General features: G+C 43.5%; 1 protein-coding gene across 1 annotated transcript in view; it reads left to right on the top strand.

Moving 5' to 3' along the window:
- Positions 1-16,809, top strand: part of CNTRL (centriolin) — a 4,034,091-nt gene that overhangs the window by 1,543,717 nt on the left and 2,473,565 nt on the right. The window contains 2 exon segments of the mRNA XM_044058259.1: positions 9,558-9,778; positions 10,056-10,232. Coding sequence (XP_043914194.1) covers positions 9,558-9,778; positions 10,056-10,232 — 398 coding nt within the window.

Here is a 16,809-nt window from a genome sequence, read left to right as displayed (position 1 = left end):
GATACACTTCTCCAGAGCAAGAAAGACGGGAAGATGTCTGTCATCGGGATCTACTTCTCGGCTCCTCAGAGGTCCTACTCCAGGAACCAAAGAGGACAAAAGAAGATGTGGTTCCGGAAAGCTCAACAATCCCGTTTCACTCCGGATCCCTCGTCCTTCAGAGGCAGAGGAGGACAGGGTGGATGCTGGCCCAGAGGCAGAGGGGGGCCGAAGAATTTCGGGTCGAGGGAACCTTTTTCTGATCGACCTGCGCAGCAACCCTGAGGGGTTGCCCGACTGCTCCTCTCTGGAGGCAGTCGAGGGGGCACTTCTCGGAGCACCTAGCACATTGGGAGTCCATAACGACAGATCGCTGGGTGCTCTGAATTATATCCAGAGGCTATTCTATCCCATGGGAGCCTCCCTGATGTTCCACCCAATCAGAGGGAGGTAGCAGCCTTCGAAATAAGAGCTGCTAAGAAAAAGAGCCATCCAGCACGTCCTCCTCGGGCAATCCGGATCAGGCTTTTACTTCAGGTTCTTTTTTTGTGCCAAAAAAGACGGGGGACTTACGACCGATTCTTGACCTGTCCACACTGAACCTGTCAGTCGACAAAGAAAAGTTCCGGATGGTCACTATTCAATCCATTCTCCCACTTTTACAGGAGAACTACTGGATGTGCTCGATAGACCTCAAGGATGCGTACTACCACATTCTAATGGACAGGAGATGCAGGAGGTTTCACCGTTTTCGGCTGGGAGCCAGCCATTATCAGTTCAGGGTTCTACCCTTCGGTCTCACCACAGCCCCCAGGGTGTTCACCAAGGTCATGGCAGTTGTAGGGACCCACCTGAGGCTTCAGGGAATACAGGTCTTTCCTTACCTGGATGACTGGCTCCTAACCGCCCCCACCAGGCATCTACTATGTTCAGGCAGGGACTACTTCTTGCATCTAGCCCGCCATCTAGGGATCACGATCAACCACAAGAAATCCTCCCTTCAACCTACTCAGATCTTGGATTTCATAGGGGCCAGGATAGACACTATACAATCCAGAGTCTTTCTGACGGCGGACAGACTCTGCAATCTAAACCTTTACATTCTGGCTCTTCTACAGTCATCAGCCCCACCCCCAGCGGAATTAGTCCTGAGGGCCCTGAGGTCCATGGCAGCGGCCATCAATCTGTCACCTATCGCACATCTGAAGATGAGAATCCTTCAATTGACCTTACAGGTCCAATGGTCCATCCTACGTCACCCTCTGTCTACACCTATTCTCCTCAGCAGGATTTGCAGGGAGTCTCTACTTTGGTGGCTCCATTCCAGAGACCTCCGGGAAGGGCGCCCCTTCTCCATGTCCCCACCCCAAGTCACACTGACCACAGGCGCATCTCTCCTTGGGTGGGGGGGGCATTGCATGGTCAGATCCGTCCAAGGAACGTGGACTCACACAGAGACCTGATTGCATATCAATGTCCTGGGGATGAGGGCGGTGCTTCTAGTGTTGCAGGCTCTCCATTCCCTTCTTCCTCCATGGACTGTTGCAATTCAAACAGACAACATGTCGGTAGTCTGGTATATCAACAAACAGGGGGGAATCAGATCCTACCCACTTTGCCGAGAAGCCATGAGAGTGTGGGAATGGGCGATATCCACCAACCACTTTCTCATAGCAACGCACATACCAGGTCGGTCAAACACTCTAGCGGACAGGTTGAGTCGAACGATCCTCTCACCTTACAAGTGGTCTCTGAACCCAGTAGTAGCGGAACAAATCTTCCTCAGATGGGGTCAACCTTGCTGCGATCTGTTCACCTCTCCTTCTAACACAAAGTGCAGCGAGTTCTTCGCTCTAATTCCCCCACCAGGGGAAGTCCCCAGAGACGCTCTGGTTCATGCTTGGCCACCCGGTCTTCTGTATGCTTATCCTCCTCTTCCATTGATGACAAAATTCTTGCAGAAAGCTCGTCGGATGGGGAGCAGAGTTATCCTCATAGCCCCATTCTGGCCTCGCCAAACCTGGTTCCCATGCCTACGGTCTCATCTAGTACATCCTCCCTGGATCTTAGATCCCATTCCGGATCTGATTTCTCATCCCTTAGTATTGAAGACCCCCGACCTGGACTACCTCAAGCTCTCAGCTTGGTTGATCCAGTTCCATTAATGGCTAGGACTCCCGGTATATCATCCTCAGTTATGGCCATCCTGTTGGCCGCTCATAAACCTTCTACCAGGAAAATCTACAAGAGTAAATGGAAGCGTTTCTCTATCTGGGCAGAGCATAGGAATTTGGATCCCTTTACGGCTCCTATCCCAGCACTCCTCGACTTTCTATCCCATATTTTTCATCAAGGGGCTAGTTCTTCTACTGTTAAAGTTCAATTGGCAGCTATTTCCCACTTCCAAGTTGGTTTGGCCCCCTAGCTTCCTCTAAGATTTGCAAGACATTCCTGAAAGGAACCTTTCTGTTAAGACCCCCTGTTAAAGATGCAGTTCCTCCATGGGATCTAACCCTAGTTCTTCAGGCTCTGACTGGCCCCCCCTTTGAGCCCGCAGCTTCAGTCGACTTAAAATATGTATCTTGGAAAACTGCCTTCCTGATTGCCATTACCTCAGCTAGGAGGATATCGGAGCTTCACGCTCTTTGCAGTAAGCCTCCATACATCATCTTTCATAAAGACCGGGTTTCCCTCAGGACTAATCCCTCCTTTCTGCCTAAAGTGGCTTCAGAAGCCAATATCAACCAGTCCATCAATCTACCTGTCTTCTTTCCTAATTATCAAAACAAAGGAGAGTATAGACTTCATCGTTTGGATTTTACTTAAACAGAACAGCCGAACTTCGAAAATCAGATCAACTCTTTGTGTCATTTGCTAAATCCTGTCTGGGTAAACCAGTGGCTAAAGTAACCTTAGCTAGATGGATTTCCCAATGCATCCTTCTTGCATACAAAAGCTCTGGTCGACCTAAGCCCCTGAGGTTTCGAGCCCATTCTACCAGATCTATGGCTATTTCTGCTGCTTTCTGGTCAAGGGTTTCTTTGGATGACATTTGCTCAGCAGCTACTTGGGATTCCTCTCATACCTTTATTACACATTATAAATTGGATCTAATATCCAGAGGAAGCGCATTTTTTGGCTCTGCAGTGCTCCGGAATATCCTTCCATGAGGACCTCCCAAGTTGTTGGTAGCTGGGGACTCTGTCCCACAGGTTGCTGATCAAATGAAGTTAACTACTTCAGATAAAGAAGTTATGTACTCACCATAACATTCCATCTGAGTAGGTAGCTTCATTTGTCAGCAACCAACCCTCCCTCCATCTCCCTGGACCCTTAGTTCATTCTTGAAGGATCAGGATACGTCACTTCCAGATGACATCAGGTGGAACGTTCAGTACTGCTGTCTGGTGTTATAGTAATGCTCTATGACATTATGGCAAACTCGATCTGAGGGTTAAAGGGAGGTGGCAGGGCATTATGAGTAGGAGGAGGAGCTTGGAGCTCGGATCTTTGGCTAGGAAAGCAGCCGACTCGGATCCGATACCCACAGGTTGCTGACAAATGAAGTTATCTACTCAGATGGAACATTATGGTGAGTACATAACTTCTTTTTCCTTGGTTCTGTTCCAAATTTCCAAGTGCTCTGGCTTCTGGGTTCTCTTGGAAGGGGATGTTCTTGTATACCTTTCCCCGCTGTTCTTCTGCTCCCCAGGGTCTTGCACAAGATCATGTGGGACATGCACAAAAGCTTGCTGTTGATTCCCTTTTGTCCCAGACCGCACTGGATCCCCCTACTTTTTCACCCAGCCAGGAACAGTTATCACATGTTATCTTACCAGATGGATCTTCTTACACAAAACAAGGGGTTTCTTTCACCCTCACTTGTCCACACGTAAGTTAACACTTTGGTTAACAAGGTTTTGATTCTTTTTAGGCACCAGTTTGTTGAGGGTATGCTTCAGGTTTTGCATCAGACAAGAAAACCTCCTACTAGAAAGTCTTTATTTGATGTCTCATGTATGACCAGAGTCCCTTTTAGTGTGTGTGTGTGTGTGTGTGGGGGGGGTTCCTGCAGTCCTTTTTTTATTTGTGTGAATTGCTCTGTACTGGTTTGGCATGTTGGAGGGAAAGATATTAGAATGGGAAGAGGCCAAGAATTTATTTGGACTGCAGACTATAGCTTGCCTTCCCCTATCAAGGATTGATATCAGAGTATAGGCAAAGAGAAAGAAATAGGGTGATCCTAAGCGAAAGACAAGCATTGCCTATGTCATACATGCTAATTTAATAAGGATGTTTCTTGTTTAAAATATATATAATATGTGTGTGTGTGTGTGTGTGTGTGTGTGTGTGTATATATATATATATATATATATATATATATGTGTGTGTGTGTGTATGCGTGCACGCACAAGGAAACACTAGAGAATCTCGAAGTACTGAAATGTCGAATTTCAATACTTCGAGACTGAATACATGAAGGTGCAGTAACGTGAAACTGCACTATGTCGACTGCGGAAATGTTGAATCCCCTATCGTGGTGTCACGTTTGTGAAGTGCGGTGCGGTTTGTGGATTTATCTGGGGTCTTAGGTAAGTGGTGTTTGTGTAAGGGTATTGGCAAGGGATGTTAGTGTGTGTAGTGGTGTTTTTGTGTGTTTGTGTGTTTAGTGCAACCTCAGAGTTAGTATATATAAGTAAGGGTGGTGTGGGGTGCAGTCCCCCACATGGGGGGTGCACGGGGGATTGCCCCCCACTTATAGGTAGGGTAGGTGTGTGTCTTATGTTGTGTTTGTGTGTTGTTTTGTTTGTTTTAGTGTAGTTAGGTAGGTGTATATATGTGTGTGTGTGTGTGGTCGCAATTGTGCTATTCATGGTTTTGCGTGTTTGTGTATGTGGGTATTCAGTCTCAAAATACTGAAATTCGATATTTCAGTATTTCAAGATTTTCTAGTGAAGCCATATATATATATATATATATATATATACATACATATATGCATGGGTTCCATTCAGAAGCTCGAAATACTGAAATCTCGAACTTCAGTATTTAGAGCCCAAGAAGCCAAATCCACATAATAGCGAAAGTTTAGAAGCGCGATATTTAAAACCTTGAATACCGGAGGTTTTGAATTTCGCGCTTCTAAAGTTCCGCTATGATCATGTAGTCAGATAAATGTGTGTGTGTTAAAGGGTTTGGGTAGGGGCTGTGGTGTGTGTGTCAGTGCGTTTTGTTGCTGTGATGTGTGTGTGCGAATAGAAAATAGCTTGTGTGGTGGTATTTTGTGTGTGTTTGTATGTAGTGCGAATATTTAAGTGGGGTGGGCGCAGCCCCCCACATGGGGGTTGCAGGGTGGCTTGCCCCCCTGCTTTCATGTAGTAGAGTGATTGTATGTGTTTGTGTGGTGGATGGTGTGTGTGTGTGTGTGTGTGTGTGTGTGTGTGTGTAGTAAAACCGCAAAATTCAAAACTTCGAGGTTTTGAATTTCACGGTTTTTAGTTTTCGTTGTTTTGTGGATTCCACTTCTTGGGCTCGAGATACTGAAATTCGAGATTTCAGTATTTCGAGCTTCTGAAGTGAATCCATTTAGACCTTGCGTGTAGGACATACGTCTGACATACGTCAGGAAAGTGTAGAGGCTTTACTATGCTGGCTGGATGTTAGACTGTCCTCAGCAGGATATTTCAAGTGTAAAGAATATCACAACACTGAGAACTAAGACATTTGCAGTTATGGTAAGATCTTACACAACTGCACTTCCATATTAGTCAATGTTAAAAGTTATGTTTTATCTTCTGTAGGCAAGATATAAATTCTTTACATGTAACTTTTTCATCCCATTCAAATTGTTTAACAGATGGAAAGTGTAGAGTAAATCCTGTTTGATTACAAGTTTGATATTTAAATATCAGCAATTATTAGTGCTTCATTCTCCAGTTTGCCTGTTGATTGGCATGCTTTATTTTGAGTCTGCATGTCTTCCTTAAGTCCATTGGTTTTTTTTTTTCTGGATGCCCCAGTTTCTTTCTCTATCCCCTAAAATATCCCATGTGTGACTTAGAGGTCTTCCAGATTCCATGTAGATGTGCTTGTTTTCTGTGGGGGTGAAAGTCTTGCATTAGTAAGCCATCATTTGTGGCAGTTTCATTCTTAGACCCTCTCCCCTGTTGACTGGCAATTATGGTGCATTGTGTTCTGTGCACAACCTCAACAGTATGCAGCGCAAGAGACCAGTGCTGTCCTTGGCAGTCTCATGCCCCATATGCCTCCATGATTTGTAGAACATATGCCTGCTGTCTAATTTGCAGGTTTCACTCCTACAGGGGAGATGGTATCGGTTCCTCATTTCCACCCCTACCCAGACAGTTTCTTCAGTACTTGAAGTATTACTCAAACCTGGATTGTCTGACTTGCAGTCAGGGCTTTATCTCACTATGCTAGAAGTTGTTGCAGATATTTCTGCTGCTAGGTTTCTACAGTGTTTAATTTAGGCTTGTTATAGCTCTTGAGTGGATATCCAGGTTTACTTTTTGGGTTATTTATGTATTTTTGACTTTCATGATCATAGAAATTGCTTCCTTGTGTTAGAATGAAACAAGTGGTTGCCCGAGACTTTTGTGTGCTGTTTTGGGGAGTTTCTCTCTTTGCTGATGTACAATCTTGGCTCATAGTTTTATAGGTTCATAGTGCCAGTTACCCTATGTGAGAAGTTGTTGCAGATATTTCTGCTGCTAGGTTTCTGCAGTGTATAACTTTGGTTGTGGATGCAGGGAGGCTTGCCCCCATCACAAAAGTTGCTCTTTTATATTAGATACAGATTTTAGGAGCATGATTGAGATATGCAGAGGATCAGGTCACAGTGTTTCATAAATGTAACTAAATTTTTCTGTCTGTTTTATTTGTTGTGCTTACTTTGTCACTCTGCTTAATTGTTTTCAAGAACTTCTACCGGCTATACCATCCAAAGAGGTAGATGGGAAAATGCATAACCCTGCAAGTGTAACTTGGACTATTGGATGGGGAACAGGAAATTAATTCCTAGTGTGGCACCTGTGTCTTTAATAGACAAAGGAAGCTTGTAAATGATTCATCTCCCAGGCCCCTGCTTACACTTACCAAGAGATCTGGAATGCATGGTTAGGCTTAAAAAGGTCTTTGTGGTTGTTAGCATAGTAAACACCTATGAACCTGCATTGTGATGACATTGGTAGTTCTGCTGTCTGTCCTTCAGCTTTAGAGGAATAGGTAGATGGGAATGCCATGCAGACTCAGGTCTCAGCTGTCTAGAATTTTGCAGGCTGAACTTGAATTTCCTCATATTTTGGCCTCATCTCTCAAGAAATTGTTGATTTTTTTTTGGCAAATCACTAAAAATTAGTCAGTTAATAATGCCAGACATACTTCTCATCATTCAGAAAATGCATGTTGATGCAACATTGGTTGTTCTATTAACTTATTATATAAATTTGAATAATATTTAAAGATTGCCCCAGATTTTGGGTCTGTCCCCCACAAAGTACTTTGGGTTTGTTCAGAATTGTTGAGCAAAGAAATTGAGAGGTAGACAGGCAATATACTTTGAAAGACGATGCCTTAATAATCATCCCACTTCTACTCCTCTACACTTTGTCAGCCACCATTTGTGAATGTTTTTGCTAGTTGCCTGCTTAGTCATCTTGAGGACCTAGTGGAGGAATGGGGCATAATTTTAGCATAATGGTTGAGACACTGCTAAGTAATACAACAACAACAACAAAAAGACATACTAATTAATTAATATTACAGCCCAAGTTATGTGATATGATCATATCTTCTGAATGCAGTCTTGCTTGTGTATTCATTTTCCCCTGCTAAGGCAGTGTCTCTATCCAACACCTTGGAATATCACTAGTAAGCTCTTTACTTGCTCTTCCCTGTCAGTATTGGCCCATGGTTTCCTGTAAATTGGTGTAAGACATGATCAGGAAAGTGCTTTAATATGGACCTTTAGTTCTGTGTCACCAGTGTAATATCATGCCTGTTTTTATCAGAATTGTTCTGCCGATTGCAAATAGCAATAGGTAAGAAAGTGACTAGCAAACTGATAAGAAAGCAGATCAGAATAGTATTGTTAAGGATTTTGTTACTGCTAATGTGATTGATGATTTCTTGTAATCCATACAATTATTGAACGATGGACAAGTTTGATGCATGCTATTTACCTAATTTGCTTTTATCAACAAACTGTGTGAAACAAAGAATGCAATGTACAGCTGCATGCTAATTTAAAAAGATTGATATTGTGACACACACACACACACACACACACACACACACACACACACACACACACACACACACACACACAAATCCAAATCCAGCTCCAGACAAGTGGAGTACCTCAGGGTTCAGTCCTGGGACCTCTCTTGTTTGGCATCTACTTCTCTGAAGTACATTATTGAATCCCCAAATGATGTGGATACTCTACAAAAGGGCCTTACAGAAGCAGATGCTTGGTGCCAGAGCCATGGGCTCAAGCTCAATGCCAAGAAATGTATAGTTATCCCCTCTGGGGAAAAAACATTTACCCGTGAATTACCACATAAGTGGCAGTACACTAAACACCAAAAGTGTGATAAGAGACTTAGGGACACAGGTGGACAGTGGTCTCACCTTTAATAACCACATCACCACAACAGTCAGGAAATCCTTCTATGTGGTACATCTCATCACTAAAGGGTTTTCATCCAAAAAAAGGAGGTCATTGTCCCACTGTACTCATCCCTCATTAGATCCATTATAGAATACAACACCCCATTTGGTATGTACCTTTCAAGACATCTGCAACAACTGGAAAAGCCACAGAAATATCTCACTAAAAGAATCACAGGCCTAAAACAGATGCCCTATGCTGACCGCCTTAAAAAACTCCAGCTATACTCTTGTCACATATTGTCTACTCCGAGGCGATCTCTGCTTAACATACAAGACCATGTCAAACCCTGAGCTGTTGGACATGCTACACTTAAAGAAATCCCAATCCCTCAGAGCCACATGCTCCAGGGATCTAAACCTTGTCATCACAACAAACAAAACATGCTGGACAGATAGGTTCCTGACCCAGAGACCAGACTCTGGAATGGACTGCCCCATACTTGTCAAGCAGAGTGCCTGTTTGGCCCTCTTCAAAAGGAACCTTGATGATTGGATGGGAGAAAGGAAATTCACCCCAGGGATCACGTCAGTCGCCCTGCTAGACAGGGGTCTAGGGAAGTAAATAGTGTGGGAAGAAATAGCCAGGGAATTGTTATGGCTAGGCTTGTATAGGCCATAGGGCCAATAGCCTAGTACCAACCTATGAACACACACACACACACACACACACACACACACACACACACACACACACACACACACACACAAACATATTAGCTCACACAGAAAGTCCTAATGTGTGTACAAATATGACAGATGATTTTTGATTCATTTTTGTTACGGTAAATTGCTGTGCATTAGAAAAGGAATTGAATACCATTAGAGTTACAGGATAAGTTGTAAGTACATGGTTTTTGAAAGTGATCCTTGTTTTCTTTCTACAGGTCAAATTGCAATGAATGAAGCTCTGAAGAGAGATCTTGAAGGGATTATTACTGGTCTGCAAGAGTACCTGGAGAGTGTTAAGAGCCAGGCCAAACAGGCTCGTGAGGAGTGCAGTGAACTCCAGAGAGAGAAGGAAGATATGCTGCAGCGGCTGGCTGAAATAGAAGAGGAAAGAAATCAGTTAGAAATTGTTGCTATGGATGCAGAAAACTTGAGAAAGGTTAGAATATACAGTGGGAGGCTTTAGTTTTAACCTAAGGGACACAATTATGTACTAGGCGAAGTGGAAAATTAAGTCTGTTGTGTGCATTCATTTATTTATAGGTGCATCAATTAACTGGGTGCTTACGTATAACCATGTACAGATATTGCCTGTACAATCCATTATTGTATTACTTGAGAAAGAATGCCAGTTTCAGAGGTAATATGGCTACACTGTGAGTTTATCACAGATTTATTACTAGCCCCTGAAATTGTCATGATATCTTTTGCTATAGGAATTATTACACCTAGAACAATCGTATCAAGAACAACGAGAGCAGAATGAGTCCCTAAAGCAGGCCCAGGGTGACTTAAGTGCATATGAGGCTGAACTGGAAGCTCAGCTACAAGCCAGAGATACAGAGGCAAACACACTCAAAGAAGAACTGCAAAGGTTAAGAAAGCTAAGTCAGGTAAGAAGCACATTATAATATAGCGCTCTCATTTGTAAATGTTTTACTTAGTGATATAATGTATCTCATTTTTCAGTTTAAATGTTGCCACAGACCACACCTTTTTAACCAGAAGATAGGGAATGAGTCAATGTTGTCTTTAATAATGAAAACACCCAACTGTATGCATGTGAAATTTGCCGTGTTGTCTTTAAGTATGACTGTAATTAATGCAATGTGATGTTCAAGCTCTTAACCAATACTGGACTAGATTCTTTGCTATAGAACCATAATTTTAAACTTCTTTTATTGACAGAACCCTACTGAGATAATCTGTACTATTCCGGGAATTCCACATATTACATTGTATCCTTATATGACTGTACAATTTTATTAAAACTGTATAGTAATTGTATAGACAGACAGAAAGACCTTATGAAAACAGCACCTGATAGAATGACCATATGAAAACATCACCTAAGTGCATGTATTAATTCATAGATTCATACATATTCCAAGGATACTGAGTCTCACCACCAGTCTCACCTTGCCATTTATCTCCGTCAGGCAGCAGCATCCTTCTCCAGGAGGCAGATGCTGGTCAATCTTGGAGTAAATTTCTAGGTACTTATCCAATCATCTAGTTTATGCTTAAAGGTGAATAGTGAGTTGCACTGCTTAACATGCAGGGGAAATTTATTCCAGAGAATCAGAGGTTCATGGTTAAATACTAGGCTAGCGATCACCAGGGCCTTTGTAAACCTAACCATGCAGTCCAACCCAGTTGTGTCCCTGCTGTATCGTGGGCATTTATTAGGAGGGAGTATGTTACTTAGGAAGTTTCTAGAGGTTATGTGGGGGTGGGGTGTTAGTTTGGGCATTACTGTCTTCCTGTGTCTGTCAAAGACATGGGAGGCCAGACCTGAGGTGAATTTCCAATTTCCCATCCCTTGGTCAAGATTATGCGTAAATATGATTAGGAATAGACTCTGCTATACATGGATGTGGAGCCTGCTGCAGAGCATGGGGATCCTGTTAGACCCATATCTGTCTCACCAGCCCGTGTTATTTATGTCACAGGCAAGATGTAAATCTTTGGATCTAGTGGTTCTGATGCTGTTCATATTGCAGATGTGCATGCATCAGAGCTGGATCCAAGAGTGCAGTGTATGCCAGTCATAGATTGCCTGTCAGTAAACCTGTAGGAGACAGAGAATAGAGAATGGGCTTTAAGACGTTCCATATAAGACAATGTGTTTGTTATTCTGAATTCCCCTGGTAAGCAACCATTGTGGGCGTTCCAGGCATTGCTTATGTTTGGTCAGGCACTTGCAAAAGGAAGATTTTACATAGTCATGGTCTGATAAGGGCTGAATAAAGTGGTGCTATGACTTCCTTGGATTTACTTACTTATAATTTGGGCAGTTTAGAGTGATTTTCTTATTGCATTGGTCGCATGTTGGTCAGAGGCCAGAATACTGTCTTAAATTCCCAGATCCCTGATTACTGGCTCAATCCATAGGGGTATATTATTGATGGAGTAATTAGCCTAAGTGGCAGTTTTCACAAAAGACACTATAATGCATTTCTTGGTATCGAGTTTTAGTCTGTGGTTTTGGTCTTGGTCATTTTTCTGTGTTAGACTGTCTTGGAAAAAGTTTCTTTCATGCGGGGAGTCTGTGATAGCTTCCAATTTACAGTCAGCTTGGTCAGCCAAAGGCCCTTTACATTAGCATTTACCTTCATGAAGTAGATGCCAAATAGGAGTGTTCCCAGCACGAAGCCCCTGAGGTACCCTGCTGGTTACCAGTTTGGAAGATATTGAGTTATAAACCAGTCCCATCATTGTGTTTAAGCCATCAGTTGGTGAATATTTAAGTCCATGGTTCTAGTAATGGTGGAGATATTGGAGTTGCAGAAAAACAGGAGGGGACTTGGATCTCAAATGTGAGACTGAGATCTCCCCCTGAACCTTCTATAAAATATTGACTAAAGGGATAGAGCTTCTAGCTTCTCTTGGTAGCTCACAGACTTAGCTGGGGGGGCTTTCTCTAATTGCTTGATATGTTTGTGAGATATAGCCCAAAAGTGGTACTGTACTCTGTAATTGGCATGATCAGTGCTGAGTATAGAAGGCGATTACCTGTTTAGACCTTGATGATATGCCTTTGGCAGTGAGCTGGGCTAAATAAAAATGGATTTCCTGACAAATGTTGTTACATGATTGATAAAAGAGAGGGAAATAGCCCAAGTACCTTAATACATTTTCATTTTCTAGAAGTCTACTGTCTAGGTAGTATGACAAGGGAAGGGGTTGGCTACCAAAAGGGCTGATGTACTTCTTAATATTTAGTTTGCGCACGTTTTTAGTACAAGTGTTTACTAAGTAGAGTTCAGTCTGGTGGGTTTGGGTGTCACAGGATGAGTTTAACAAACCATGGTTTGCTATTGTCTGTAAACATGGTTAGCCAGAGGTTTGTTTTTCTGCTTGGAGTTTTGAGAAGTAAATTCCAAAAAGGAAATGTTCCAGCACCTTTCTACTTTTTTTAAGGTACTACTCCATAAATTCTGTCTGTATTTTCATCAAAAGTTGTCCTATCTCACCTTCATTCTATACTGATGGGTTTGGAACCGATCCTCTGTTTCGACTCAGCCATTTACTAAAGCTCGAGATCTTCAACCAGCTCGTGGCTTACTCCCTATCCCATGATGCTCTAGTGCCTTCCTCAGATCTCGTTTGCCGCTGAAACAGATCGGGTGATTCTTCCAACTCTGGCTAAGTCAAAAAATTCTTTTGTATATTTCTAAGTTTTAGACAAAGATATTGTTATATCTTGATTCTCTGTTTACTTGTTTATCGAACAAGCTTATTTAAATAGCGTTCCACTTCTGTTAGAGTGTGTGTTGTTAAATTTATTGGCCACGTTTTATTTGGGCCTGTATAGTTCCCCTCTCCCATTTTTCTTCATACTACTGTTGGTGCCGTTAGCTTAGTATTCTAACTTTTTATCTTACAAACAGTTTTGGGGGATATATATATATATATGGTGTGAACGACCTGAGACGTACCTCCCTGGACTACATGAAAAGAGACATAGAGGAGCTCTCTGATTATGTAGCCCAGGCAGGTATGACCCTAACCCTGAGCAGTATCCTTCCTTCACCAAGAATGATGCCACAATATAGAGACAAGATGATCAGCTTTAACAATTGGCTTAATGTCTGGTGTCATTCAAAGGGGATCCAGTGTCTGTCTGCCTGGGATGACATGCTTGACAAGCCACGCTGCTTCGCAAGGGATGGCTTGCACCTGTCACCCCTGGGATTCCGGATATTGGCTAAGGCTCTTGCCACCCCCATAGTGCCTTTTTTAGGCAAGGCTCAAATTCTAAACCTACCACCCTAGAAAACAAAAATGGGAAGAAACTGAGGGTAATGCTGCTCAATGCCAGAAGTCTAAATCTCAAAATGCACGCACTCGAGGCCCTTCTCAGTATGGAGAACATTGATGTCTGTGCTGTAACTGAAACCTGGTTCAAGGCTCCTGAGAGCACCCCGGCACTATTAGGTTTTACCTCATATCATGCGTTCCGGCCCCAAAACCCGGACCACACCACAAAAGGAGGGGGTGTATCCATATTCATAAAGGATACTCACACCTCCAGGTTGGTGGCAACGCATCTAAGCTCGGAAACCATCCAGGTGCAACTAACCATAGGCAAAACTGCTCTACAAATTGTAGCATGCTACAGGCCACCCTCTCAAACTCAGGAACCCCACACAGCCTTCCTGAAGACACTGGAGGGTATAAATGTATCTCCAAACACCATCATATTGGGTGACTTCAACTACCCGAATATAGACTGGGAACATTACTCAAGCCCTAACTTTCTAGCCCAACGGTTCCTGGAGTTCATAAATTCAAATGCCATGGAACAGCTAGTCACTGTCCCCACGAGAGGAGAAAATATACTAGATCTCATTGTCACAAACATGGGGACAAAATGCTCCACACCGGAAGTATATCCCTCATTGGTGAGATCTGATCATAAACTAATCTCACTGGAAATCCACATCCCGCCCCCACCCCAAGCAAAAAAGACCATAGTGAAGAACTTCTCTAAAGCAAACTTCACACTACTCAAGACTGGTGTGGTATCCTTCAAGGCCCTTGAGCCAGAGGAAACCACAACCCAAGCTGCGGAAGCCCTTACAAATGCCTTCTATGAACACCTCCAGGACTGCATGGATCAGGCAATCCCAAATAAAACCAAGACTCTTTCCACAAAGGGCAAACGTCCAGTCTGGTGGACCCCAGCCATTAACAAACTTTACAATAAGAGGAGAAAGCTATTACATGATAGAACAAAATCCATAAAAGGGAAGTCACCCCTGATCATTATTAGTAAAAAATACGAGCACTCATAAAATCAACTAAGGCCAATTTTGAGAGAAAATTGCCATGGATTCAAAGGACAATCATAAGGCCTTTTTCAGCTATGTTAGGAACCTGGGTGGAAACTCCCAGATATGCTCAGAATTAGTCCAAAATGATACAAAAATCACTGAACCCACAGACATTGCCAACATACTGGCAGACAGGTTCAGTGCAAACTTCACCCCTCTCCCCTAAAGGAGAGATAACTATCCCAGCCGAGTGTAGCCTCCCGGACATCTCAAATGCGCAGGTGAAAGCTGCTCTCTCTAAAGCTAAAAACACAGCATCAATGGGACCGGATGGTGTCCCCGGCTGTGTGCTACACGAGCTAAATGAGGAATTAAACCCGCACATAAGGCAGCTGTTTAATCTCAGCCTTACCACAGGATACGTGCCCAAGGAGTGGCGACGGCAACTGTGGTCCCACTCCACAAAGGCGGTGCCTCACGGACCCTGGTAATTACCGCCCATAAGCTTAACAAGTCTAGTCTGCAAAGCTATGGAGAGGATCATAATGGAGCTCATAAACAAAGATATAGGGGACTTGCAGACATTGGACCCGACCCAGTTTGGCTTTGTCAAGGGAAGATCATGCCTTTTGAACTTGGTTGACTTCTTCAAACAGTCACCAAGGCCATTGATGAGGAAAGGCAGTCCATACAGCCTACCTTGACCTTGCAAAGGCTTTCGACACAATACCCCACTCGGGTATTGTAGAAAAACTTACCAGCTTAAATGTAAACCCATATGTCACAAGATGGGTTGCAAACTGGCTTAAGGACAGAACCCACAGGGTTAGAGTTGCTGGCGCTGTGTCAGACTCCAAGCCGGTCACAAGTGGTGTCCCACAGGGCTCGGTCCTTGGCCCCTATTGTTTGGCATCTACTTCTCAGAAGTACAGGCCAACATGGGAGGACTTTGGCTGACAAAGTTTGCAGACGACTGCAAACTGGGCGCCATAGTGGAAAGTGCATCGGACACGGATATCCTTCAGAAGGGACTCACGGAAACAGATAGCTGGTGCCAGAGCCATGGCCTGAAGTTAAACGCCAAAAATGTATAGTCATACCCTTCGGGAAAAACAAGGTAACCCCAAGCTACCATATAGGTGGCAATCCACTAAGCACAGAAGAGGTTATCAGGGACCTGGGGACCCAGGTTGACAGTGGCCTTTCTTTGACACTCACATTGCTAAAGTGGTTAGAAAGACCTTCTACATTGCCCACCTGATCATGAAGGGATTCACATCCAGATCTAGTGAGGTCATTGTTCCCCTGTACTCTTCACTTATCAGATCAATGATCGAGTACAATGCCCCATTCGGGATGTATCTCACCCGACATCTGCAGCAATTGGAGAGACCCCAAAAGTTCCTCACCAAAAGGATAAAGGGACTCCAAAATCTGTCATATGCTGCCAGATTGTGGAAACTCCAGCTCTATTCAGTCGCATACCGTCTGCTCAGAGGTGACATGTGCCTGACATACAAGGCCATGTCCAACCCGGAATTAATGGACATGCTCCACCTCAAAAAATCCAAATCCACCAAAACCACTAGAGCAAGCGACTTAAACCTTAGCACGGATATAAATAGGACGTGCTGGAGGGATAGATTTATCACTCAGAGACTCCCTATGCTGTGGAATAAAATCCCGGTCCATGTGAGGCAGAGCACCTCGCTGACTCTGTTCAAGAGAAATCTAGACCTGTGGATGGGAGATCGTAGGTTTACCCCAGGAATCAACTCTGTGTCACTGCTGGACAGAGGCACAACAAACTAATGGGCACAGTATTTTTTCATATAAGGGGTGGCGTAAGCCACAATAATTTGGGCTAGGCTTATAAATGCCTTAGGGCAGATAGCCTAGTATAAACCTATGAACCTATATATATATATATATATATATATATATAGGTTACCTTCATTTGCCCGAAAGTTCATTTGACTGAAACTCATTTGCCTGACAAAGTAGTACTTGCAGGCAGATAAAAGGGATATATCCCTTTCCCCACTGTAGTGCAACCTTGGAGTTAATATATATAGTTGGGGGGGGGGGAAGAGCACCCACCTACTTTGGTATTACTGAACAATGTACAACAAAAAGCAGAGAATTTCAGTCAAACAAACCCCCCCCCCCAATTCTATTTACTATCTCCAGG

Source organism: Protopterus annectens, chromosome 16.part0 (genome assembly GCF_019279795.1).
Source record: "Protopterus annectens isolate FY-2018-M chromosome 16.part0, PAN1.0, whole genome shotgun sequence".
In the NCBI taxonomy this organism is placed as follows: Eukaryota; Metazoa; Chordata; order Ceratodontiformes; family Protopteridae; genus Protopterus; species Protopterus annectens.
This window is presented reverse-complemented; position numbering and strand designations above follow the sequence as displayed.